The sequence below is a fragment of the Candoia aspera genome, chromosome 11, assembly GCF_035149785.1.
Source record: "Candoia aspera isolate rCanAsp1 chromosome 11, rCanAsp1.hap2, whole genome shotgun sequence".
Classification (NCBI taxonomy): domain Eukaryota; kingdom Metazoa; phylum Chordata; class Lepidosauria; order Squamata; family Boidae; genus Candoia; species Candoia aspera.
In genome coordinates, this window is record NC_086163.1 from 3847897 (window position 1) to 3859233 (window position 11337).

Here is an 11337-nt window from a genome sequence, read left to right on the forward strand (position 1 = left end):
CATAGGCATTTTGTGAACAACAAAGCTCACAACTGCCCTACTTTTTAAAAAGCTACACTTGTGCAGTTTAAACTGCCAAAGAAAGTCTGGACAGACTCAGGTCAGTCAGGCGCAAAATATTGGAAATTGAGAAATACTAGGAAGTAAAAAGGGCTGCTGAAAGAGTAAGCAGAACTCCAAATTGGTGCATCTAAAGTCACAGCAGTAGGCTTCAAAGTCTGTAGCCCATCTTTTGGGGTCCATCCTCAGCCACTTACCATTCAAGATAGACAAGAATTGGATAGCCTCTTTTGGCCTAACTTCACCTTAGCAAATCACAGTGTACAGACCTGTGAGGTGAGAATACAGTATGGATTTGATGGTAGATTTTGCAAATGGGGAATACTTGCCTCACTCTCTGCATGCCCTGGAGGCAGTCTTTCACCCTGTTCCACCTGGAATGTGGCTTCCTGACCCATGGATAGGTTTTGCGTGAGGACAATGTTCTGGGATTCCCATTTTTCTAAGGATCTTCCACACTTGTCATGGTCAACAAAATAGAAGGCCTTTCTGTAATCAATGAAGCCCATATTGACGTCTTTTTGGTATTCGTTGGCTTTCTCAGTTATTCAGCATGCATCAGAAGTAATCCCTTGTTTCCTGGCCTTTTCAAAAGCCAGTTTGAGTATCTGGCATCTGGGGCTGTAATCCAAGCATTATTTTGCTAGCATGTGAAATGAAGGATGCTCGGTAGTAATTTGCACCCTCTGTTAACAGAGATCTGAGGGATCTCTGTTAAATCTCTGTTCTTTGGTATGTAGACTGACTCATTCCAATCTGTTGGCCATAACCAACCAACCAACCAACCAACCAACTTGCTGTTCTTCTGCTCTGTAACCCCCAGCCAACAGACATCAAACTCTAGATAGAGGAAGCCTTTTCTAGAAAAGCAGTGAAGCAGTTTCAGATCAAACCACCTTTCACTACACTCACTTCTGAGACAGTACTTTTACCACAGCATTCTGGACTCTCAAACTTTCTTAAAAGAAAAAAAGATGCTACTGGAATAGTGAAGTCTGCGTAAGAATCCTCAGGAAAATGATGATCAAGACCTTTGGGCACTCAAGTAAAACAAAAGCCATGTAAGAGTTTCACAAGTTTAATTTTGAATCCTCGCATCCTGTCATTGGCACGAAACTGAGAATGAAGACAGACTATGCAACTTTGACTATAAACCAACACCGCCCACCCCTGACCTGCATTGTTTGGGGTTCTGCAGTGCCACATCCTGCCAGCGAAGTACATGAAAAGGTTCTCCATGTGTCGGCTCAATAAGACAAGGTAGCACTTTTAAATTCCAGGTAGCTCCAGGGCTGATGCTGTTTACTAGCAAGATCTTTTCGTCTACAGGGCATATGATAATGGCCAGAATCTAGATGCAAACCCACATACACCCTTCAAAAGAATGGCAGGCAAGGTTCCAGAAAGTGGTAAGTCCCGAAAGTGATCCCAGCACAGAAGGGAGTCTGGAACACGAGTCTCTCCTTTTAATATCTCACATTGGTCCACCTGTTTCTTTCCTAACCCACCCCCAAGTCCAGACTTCCTTTCCTCTTTATTTGAGAAACTGCCCTGCTGTTGGCTGCAGCTCCTTTTTCAGGAGTCCTGAAGGTTGTTTTCGCTCAGGAGGATTCTCTCGCCAGGCTTGAAGGCTGGCATGCCTCGGTAAGGGCAGCTGGCACAGCGGAAGGCATCCCCCAGGTAGCACTAGAGAGGAAAGAAGGTGACATCTTAAGAAGGCTGAACCACCATGGGTCTCGCTGTTTTCCAAACAAGCAGCGGCTTGCCTTCCGGGCGACTTTTGGGAACAAAAGGGGCCAAACCGGCACCAGAGGCTCAGTTCGGTTTGGGAGCCAGACGTAGCACTGAAAAACCAAAGGGCTGCTTATGTTGTGCTTATTCCATCATTAGCACCCCGTTACGTTTGGGCACAGTGAGTGCGCTCCCAGTCCCTTCTATTAAGGGATGTTATCTTGTGGGAGCGAGGAAGGGGGCCTTCTCTGTCACAGCCCCCACCCTCTGGAATGGCCTCCCCACAGAGATACAGATGGGGCCCTCTCTCCTGGGGTTCTGAAAAGCTCTTAAAACTTGGGTTTGATCCCAGGCCTAGGATTAATGTGGGGGGGGGGGCAGCTGTCATGCTTTGTTTCAGGTTGTTTGTAGTCCAGGCTATCTTGTTTCATTCTGTTTGTTTTTAATTGTTTTAATTTAGTATTATACTGTGTAAGCCACCCAGAGCCCACTGGAGTGGGAACTTATATTAAATTTGATAAATAAATGAATAGTCCAGCTAGATCAGGAACGGGAGGGACACAGCTGCTGTATCAGGTGATCAATGCCTCCAGATGCCTCTCCACACAGGGAAGTCGGTCATCCCGAAGCTGCCCTCCTGGAGCTACATCGTGTTACAGCGCCAAGATCCAAAATCCAACATGCTACAATATGCATGCCAGAACATACACACGTATGTAGGTGACGAAAGTGGATGTTGGCTGGTGATTCCTCACATGAAAAGAATTATCACTTTAAAAAAATCTAGCCAATTGCTTGGAATGTTGCCAATTAAACCTGCGCATGAAACAAAGCCAGCATTTCTGTAAAAGAAAGAAAAGAATTAAACTGGAAGCAGGCATTCTAATGGGACAGGCATTTCCTCCTGTGAGAAAATAAATAGCCTCCTCTAAAATAGCATTTCCTCTGTATCTCTTCCTTAATATATATATATAAAAACAACAAAGCTATCAATGGCCTATTTTTTTTATAATAAAAATCCTTATTCTATAAGTTGGCACTGTAGGACGTGTAGCCGGCATTAAATTCTAATTGCTGTTAGACCAAACAATGTCTGGATCAAGAGTGGGAAAAAAAAAGTTTTTACGTTGCCACAAGCAGATTTTGGCTGTGCGCTTTTCTTCTCCTGCTCTAGTTCTTCAGCAAGGCCGCAGGTGCTGCAGAGGAAAGAGACCCTGTAAGTTTAACGAACACAGACGCACACTGAGGATCGCTTTGTCCTTGCAAATCCTCTTTGACAAAGGAAGCATCCGTGCATGTCCGTCTTTCCTTCCTTCCTAGCATTTCGTCTGCTCGTTTGTTCTCAGAAGGGGAGAACAAGAATTGTCATTTTCAGTGTTGTCAATATTTAAATAACTCCAGCTCATTTAACCAAAATAAATGTGTTCAACCCCATCTTAAGAATGATCATTTAGAACAGTGTTTCTCAAACTTGGCAACTCGAAGAGGTGTGGACTTCAACTCCCAGAATTCCCTAGTCAGCCATCCTGGCTAGGGATTTCTGGGAGTTGAAGTCCATGCATCTTAAAATCGCCAAGTTTGAGAAACATTGATTTAGAAGGTTTTCATAGGATTACAGTCTAGCTGTATTTTCTCTGCAGCATTTTTATTATCATCCTTCAGGTGTGTATGTATGTTTCTGGCACATTTGATCCCAGTAATGAAGTCTGTAAAGATAATATACTGAGTTACATATGTTAGTTGCCAAATCTTTATTAAGACCTTAAAGATGCTACTCCACCTATTGCTGGGAACAAGCCACCAGGTTTGTGGTCTCAAATGGATTCTGTCTCTGGGCTACAATGTTTTCAGTTATTTCATCACTCACCAATTCTTACAGGCTTTCCTCTTTCCAGATTCCTTACAAGATGGTGCTTTGAGGGATGCTGGATCTGGCTTTTTCAAATCCTCAGGATCCAGAAGCTCATCTGAATCCAGGAGATCCTGAAGACAACAAGGACCCACAGAAAACAAATCCCAAACAGTCCTTGATCCACAGGAAACAAAGATTCCTGTAGTCACATTAAAGCTCTCCTCCCACCATTTAGGAAAGTGTGTTTCTAAAGGTGTAGAGTTGTTGAACGGCTTTGGAAACTTTGTTAAGAGGGGTATAGTGGGAATAAAACAGAGCATTGCTACTGTAGCAATCAAAGCATGGGAACTGTACAAAATCCAGATTTCTGGGGAGAAAATACTGAGATATAAAATATTTTTAAAATTCAGCTTGCTTGAAGCAGGGCTGAGCAGCTTTTCACTGCCTGAGGAACCTTACTTTGCCCCTTTTTTTCTGGCTCAGCAGATGGCTCAGGGAAAATGTGAGATGCAGAAACAGAACCGTTACAAATCTTCACATTTCACTGCCGCAGTCTGGCAGCCACCGGAGGGACCCTTCGGCACCTACCACGTCCTCGTCATCCATGTCGTTGGCAGAAAGAGTCCAGAGTCTTGCAGCAGTGGGATCCACCCTCGTTTTTTCTGAAACAACTGATTGACCGTAGAGAGCACAGTTATAAAGATGATGGGATAAGCCTGAAAATGTCTTCCTGGTCCTATGATATGAATCCATTCGGGAGGCTTTTGATACCTCAGAGCTAGGATTTTGAAGACCACGTCTTCTTTAATAATCCATTAAAACAAAGAGTTACAATGCTTTCCTTTTGCTCCAGGTAGAACAATGTGGCATTGGACCAGAAACACGTTACCCTGTCCCCAGGTGCCTATGACCCCCTGCATTTCTATCTGACGGAATGCCATGATAAAATTAGGCTGTCACATAATTAAGAATGACTGTTTTCCTAATTATCCTCCTTACCAAGGAACCTACCAGTTTACATACTACAAGTAGTCCTCACTTAATGATCGCAATTGGGACTGGAATGTTGGTTGCTAAGTGATGCAGTCATTAAGCGAATCTGACCTGATTTTACAACCTTTTTTGCAGTGGTTGTTAAGCGAGTCATTGATTTTATTTGCCAGAAGCTGGCTGGGAAGGTTGAAAATGCCAATCAGGTTCACACAGGATGCTGCAATGGTCATAAATGCAAACCAGTTGCCAAGTGCCCAAATTGTGATCACATGATGGCAGGGATGCTGTGACAGTTCTAAGTGTGAGGACTGGTCGTAAGTCAGTTTTTTCAGCACTGTTGTAAGTCTGGACCATTACTAAACGAATGGTTGTTAAGCGAGGACTATCTGTATTATTTTTCCACTGACATCTGAAAATATGGAAGAGTGGCACAGGATCTCAAGGACTCTATTCCCTACATGTCTGAAAAGGCAAGACTGTTTCAGTGGCTAAGCAGATGACTCCCAGGCTATCCTTTAACGGCCCTCTTCAGAAGGGACCAAAACAAACCATGGGAAGTCTGATCAGTATAATTCTTTTCCTCTGAAAAGGCTCAAATGAGGTCTATAACCAAGACAGGACTAGTTAACCAACAGCCAAAGGACCATGCTTTTGAGAACCAGTTTGGTGTGGTGGTGAAGGCGCTGCACTGGGAGACAGTGAGTTCTAGGCCTCCCTTAGGCGTGAAACCAGCTGGGTGACTTTGGGCTAGTCAATTCTTTTAGTCCAAACCACCTCACAGGATTGTTGTGGAGAAAATAGGAGGCGGGAGCATTATATACACCCTGAATTGGACAAAATAACGGCGGGATATAAATTTAATCATTAGCTACCCATACTCAGAATGATTTCTACTGAGGTACTTAGTGAACCCAGGGGCAGCATCTGGGAGGCCAAAATCTCCATCTCTCTCTTCCTTACCAGTGGTCGATTTCTTGACAATGGAAAGCTTGAGCTGACTTGAAGATCCAATCTCAAAATTGGGCTTCTTGCCTTCTAGCTGAACCGCAAGAATTTCATTGCATTGCAGATCTAGATGCTTCTGGATAGTCTCAATCTGCTCCGAGGTTAAAGCCTCCTTCTGCAGCTGGAATGCAAGGGGAAAAAAGTTGCTTTACCGGTTAATCCATCCTGGCAGGGAAGACCTGCACAAAATGGTAATTATTATCAATGATGGCTAATTACAAACAAAATAACACTTTCCTCTATTAGAGAGCTCATTACCTAAACCCAGAGGAAGATTTTTCGGAGGCATTTCTGCTTATTCTCTATGTAAACCCAATGTTTTGCTTCTCAAAGGTATTGCTTATTTCCTTCAAAGGATGAGTTGGCATTATAAGGTTGCTGTATTGCATAGCTTATCTATACAAGTTCTAGTGACCAGCTTTGTGAAGCTGTATTTTGGAACGGCAGCATAAAAGCCTCTTTAAAATACAGAACCTTCTGAAACAATCTCCTGAAAACGCAACATGCTTACCTCTTTTACCTCAACCAATCCAGAGAGCATCACAATTGTTCGCAGTTTGCTTACTGTCTTGAGTTTGTCGTTGTTACCTGGGAAATACAACAGGCAGCAAACATCCGAAATTAAGAGTGAAAATATGAGTAGGGAAAAAAAACCTTTGAGATTTCTCCAGATATTGCTGTAGATTGATTTAATAAAGGAATGCAGTGGGATCAGGCTCCTCTTATGTACATTCACAATTTTCAGCCAGCTACCGAAGTTCCTGTAGTTGAACTTTATTCTTATAGGCGGACTGATTTATTCAGTCAATTATGACATGGCTTTAATTTAAGTATCTTGTTTCCCTCACCAGGTTTCACAGGAAAAAGACTGAAAGTTGTGCCAGGAAATTAGAGGGAACATGGAGGAGCCTCAAGGATTCTTCCCAGTCCTCAGAAATCTTACATAAGCTGCATTACTTTCTTGTCTCAAATGAAAGTGCAGGTTTTAGTATTGAAATGCTAAATAGCTTGAAGTGATATCACCTCTAGTCCCACCTCTATGGTCAAAACTGGCATTAGTTTCTTGCTCATTCCCGACACACATGCAATTTTACTGGTGGACCCACAAGAGAAAGCACTTTCGTTTGTGACACCAGCACTGCGGAGCCCGTGTATGCTAATGTTTAGATGTGTGTTAATATACCGTTACAATATGTTGTATCTTAGTCTGCTCGCTTTCTGTCTTCTGGGTTTAAATGTGACTGCTTGGCTTTTCACTGTATCTGAATCTAAATGTTCCTGGGCCACTTTCCTTTTTAAAACAGAAGAAGAAGAAGAAAAAAATAGCAACAGTACCGCAGTGCAAATCTTGGGAAACAGGGGAAGGGGGAACTGAATGCGAGAGGTGGAATCAGTGGGGCCAGGGCTTTTGGGCCATGTAGTCAGAACGAGCGCGCCAGGAGAAAATGCAAGGGATGGGATTACGATGGACAAGTTCCAACCAGAGCTGGCTGAGGTCCTATTTCAAAAGCTGTTCCTCCCTGTCCAGCACGAGGGCTTGTGACTGGTTAAGTCAAACATTGCCCCTCTTCAAACTGGTACAGCCTGGGGCACACGCTCTCAGCGGGTGACTCAGCATCAGGGTAATTCTGTCTAGGCCCAGAAACTAAGCAGGGTCAGACCTGGCTGTTACTTGGATGGGAGATCTTCCAGCAAATCTCAGGGCTACAGAGGCTGAACTGGAAAACCAAAAAAACCCCTTGGAAGCAGCAGTGGCGACCCACTTGTAGGCTACTGCTGAGAAAACTCCATGGATGTATCCATGTAACTTGGATACGTGTTACATGGATGTTGAGTTGGCCTTGACTCGAGAAAGACTGCGCCTTTTAGAGTACACATCTCCCCAAAGGGCTCCCCCGGATACTCCCATGTTTTTAAGACAAGTGTGTTTAAATGAACCAACCCTGCACTGGCCTTTTATTATCCATAAGTGGAAAAGTGAGGGTTGCTCAGCCTAATAAAGCCCCAATTAATGGCCGAAGGTAAGAGAGGGGCCAGAGGCAAACCTGTTTCGGTGGTCACCGCTTCTTTTAAAAGGACACGACCTCCAGGCTTGACAATCCGCGCTATTTCAGCAAGAACTTCTGCGCTGTGCTGCGTTAGGCTGCCGGGTACCAGCCCTGACAGAACCACGTCAAAGCTGGACTCTTTGTGGGATGCTGGAAAAATAAAACAGTAAGTATATAGGTGTGCCCTTTGCATAGTGTCGTTTCACACGTATGCATGCTAGTCCAATGTTTTGTTAGCTTGGCGACTTTAAGATGTGTGGACCTCAACTCCCAGAATTCCCCAGTCAAAACACTGCTCTAGTCATCGATGAGCTGCATGCAGTGAATAGCCGTTCGCGGAGCTGGAATGGCTTTGGGAAAACGCTTCTGAGTAGCAATGCTGGAAAACTGTTGTGGAGATGATTTCCAGCTTGTACAAGCTGACTGATGAAACATGCAGGCTCCCTTTGGGTACTCTCCCAACCGAGGGCCATGAGTGCCACCAAGAAGGCTGCCCTGTTCGGTGCCAGCCACTGGCTTGCACGCATGCACAAACAGCCGTGCAAAGCAGGAAGATTGATTACAGTAAGGCACAGGGACAGTGCGCTTGTGTGCACGGATGGGTCTATTTTCACGCATAGCCACAAATCCTGCTTGTGCTTTATTTGATGCAACTGCTGTGATACACACAAGACCATATATGTGTGTGTGTGTGTGTGTGTATAACGCAAACTCCTCAATCAGCCTTCCACCCCTTGCTCTATCAGAGTTACAAGGGGCATTTTTTCAGGTTGTTAATGATACGTCAACAATATTGTTGTGGCAGCTCCAAGTTATGATCCGCTTTCTGAGAATACGCTTTGCCTGCCTTGACACTGGCCTTTCTGGATGAGATCCTCAAGTCTTCAGCTGAACTTGAACCCATCAGTTGGATGCAGCTTATCTGAGTTGGATTCCTTAGCTATGTTTACTAGGTGCCTGAATCTCAATCATGTGACTGAGGGGATACTTTGACGGTCATAAGTTTAAGGACCTGTCATAAGTCTTCTCATTCAGCACCGCTGTAACTTCAAATGGTCACTAAACAGGGCAGTCATTAACTGAGGACTTATTGTATTTTTAACATGAGACTGTATCATCCTGCATAGAGCCTAAGACTGTGATGGAATGAGTCTGTGAAGGGGGAGGTGATGTGATGGACTACAATAAAACGCAGCTGGTTCTCAGGAAGGAGGGAGCACATTCCAAGGAGGGGGGCAGGACAAGAGACAACACAGTCCAGAGCTGGAACGTGGGAAGACGAAGAGATTCAGAGCAAACCCGCCCTAGAGCCTTTCCAGGTTATTTCCCTCTCAGCCTAAAGGGAAAGGTAGAGTAGCTTTAGCCTGGCAAGGTTCTGTTTATATGGTGTGAGCAAATAAAGAACTGGAGTTTGACAGGATTGATTCTTTGCCATTCTTGGGCTGAGCCTGACAAAGACTTATCACAAACTATCTAATGTGTTAACCATAATGAAGAATTCTCCATTATAAATGGAACATTTTATGTTTAACTCAAATATATTTACCACGATAATGAGTACTTCTGAACACTCACAGTAAAGCAGCTGGTTGATGTTTTCTACAGAAATGTGACCTTCACCTCCAACAACTGCTTGAACATCCTGGACAAATTTCTGGAGTGCCTCGGGAGAGGAGTAGCTATCACAAACAACAGCCACTTGTTGACCAATAGTGATCCCATGCTCTGCCATGTCGGAATTAATTCAAGATCTGAAAGAAAGCGGACAATGTTCCCCCAAACGAAAAGGACACAAAATGTAGAAAATATAGGTTCAAATTAACACAGTCTTTTTGAGGTGCTCTAACTGTGAACTGCATCCTAAAGACAGCTTAAATTTAGAGGGCACCATGTTGAAGATCTCCATACTTTTCCATTATAGCAAGGGCTAGAAAACACAGGATGAAATATTTTGTTATGCTTATCTTGGCTACACACATTGAAAACATATCTCTAAAAGGACTCCACCTCCCTTAAACTGTAGATAAGAACTTTTTAAAGCCTTAAAGCTAGGCATGACAAATATGTTTTTGAACAGCCAATAAAAAAAATGAGTAATAGGAAGTCTACTATCGTGTGTGCACATCAACAGACTGGGGGAAGGGTCTTCCATTCCCACCAGTTATTTTGCTAAAGGCAAGGTAGCATAACCCAGCCACAAATTTCCATTTTGCTCCTCTTTTAAACTAAAGTTTATTCCAAGATCCTTTGTTCCCTTTCTACCTCTGGCTATAGTCACCCACAATAAGTATCCTTAAATATTCTTACGGCCTATAAAGCTGTGCTGTTTAATACAGCAAGCCCATTTTATATGTAAATGAGCGTTTTAAGGGGACAGAGTGATTACCAATGTTGACAGTAATTGCAAGAGGAAGACAACAAGGATATCTACCAGAAGTTATTACTGAAAAGAGGGGGTGAGGGGTGGAGGACGGAGAAGATTCATGGCTGTTTTGCAAATATGTATATAAACCCTAATCCAGTGTTTCTCAACCATGGCGACTTTAAGATGGGTGGACTTCAACTCCCAGAATTCCCCAGCCAGCAGAGCAAGGTCGAGAAGCATTGCTTTAAAACATTGCATTATTCAGGTATTGATCTGAAATCGGAGCTCCCTGGCCAGTGGTAAGGAACGATAGGAAGTGCAATCGAAAAGGAACGGGAAAAGCACGTTGCCCGCTTTTTAACATTCAAAGTAAATCTAGAGATAGCCTAACCAACGCCATCTTTAGATTCTCTAGCAAGAGTCATCTAGAACAGGGTTCCTCAACCTTGGCAACTCTAAGCTGTGCGGACTTCAACTCCCAGAATTCCCCAGCCAGCTCAGAGCTGGCTGGGGAATTCTGGGAGTTGAAGTCCGCACAGCTTAGAGTTGCCAAGGTTGAGGATCCCCGATCCAGAAGGAATAGGGTAGCACAGCGTTTCTTCAAGTGTGGTCCGAGGACCCCCGGGGGTCCCCCAAGTCCCTCTCAGGGGTGCGCGAAATCAAAATTATTTGCCAGATACTGAAGATATTTGCAAAAATTTTAAACGATGTCACTCGTCTCATTTTTTTTATGTGTTAAAAAAGTACAGGGTTCTTTCACGAAAAATATTCTATGCTGATATCCGATGGGTTTAATGTCACAGGGGGAGGAGACGGGGGGAAGGCCCTCGCGCGCGCTTGTGAGAAAAGGGTCCACAGACAGGCCAATGTTAAGAACACGTTGGAAATCCTAAGCAAAACTAGGCCGGTCGAGGGTTAGGAGGGCCGGCGCGGTCGTCCTAACCTTCCCTGAGGGCGAGAGCAGCCCGGCCTACCTCGCAGGGTTGTTGTAGGGGGGTCTCGGACAGTGCCTCGAGCTCCCACGAAAAAGGCGAGAAGGACGAGACCCCTCGGCGCAACGCCCTCGCCTACCGGTCTCCGCTCACGCTTCCCGACCCGGCAGCCGTTCTTCTCCGCTCCTCGGCTGGGCCTGCCCTTTTCAAAGATGGCGGCGGGGGCGGGCTGGGAAAGCGGCTCCCGCCCCCCGACCCGCTTCAAAGATGGCGGCGAGGGCACTGGTGGGCCCTGGAGTTCAGAAAGACGGAGCGGGCTCTATGATTGGCTGGAGGCCGCTCGCGGGGGAA

General features: G+C 44.7%; 1 protein-coding gene across 1 annotated transcript; it reads right to left on the bottom strand.

Moving 5' to 3' along the window:
* Positions 1 to 1122: 1122 nt before the first annotated feature.
* Positions 1123 to 11253, bottom strand: CIAPIN1 (cytokine induced apoptosis inhibitor 1). The gene is made up of 9 exons (XM_063312871.1): positions 11126 to 11253; positions 9265 to 9440; positions 7687 to 7839; positions 6153 to 6229; positions 5597 to 5762; positions 4232 to 4305; positions 3659 to 3774; positions 2918 to 2987; positions 1123 to 1746 (listed from the first exon to the last, which is right to left on the bottom strand). Exons 2-9 carry the CDS (start codon positions 9419 to 9421, stop codon positions 1636 to 1638), a joined length of 924 nt encoding a protein of 307 aa, XP_063168941.1. The 5' UTR covers positions 9422 to 9440; positions 11126 to 11253; the 3' UTR covers positions 1123 to 1635.
* Positions 11254 to 11337: the final 84 nt, after the last annotated feature.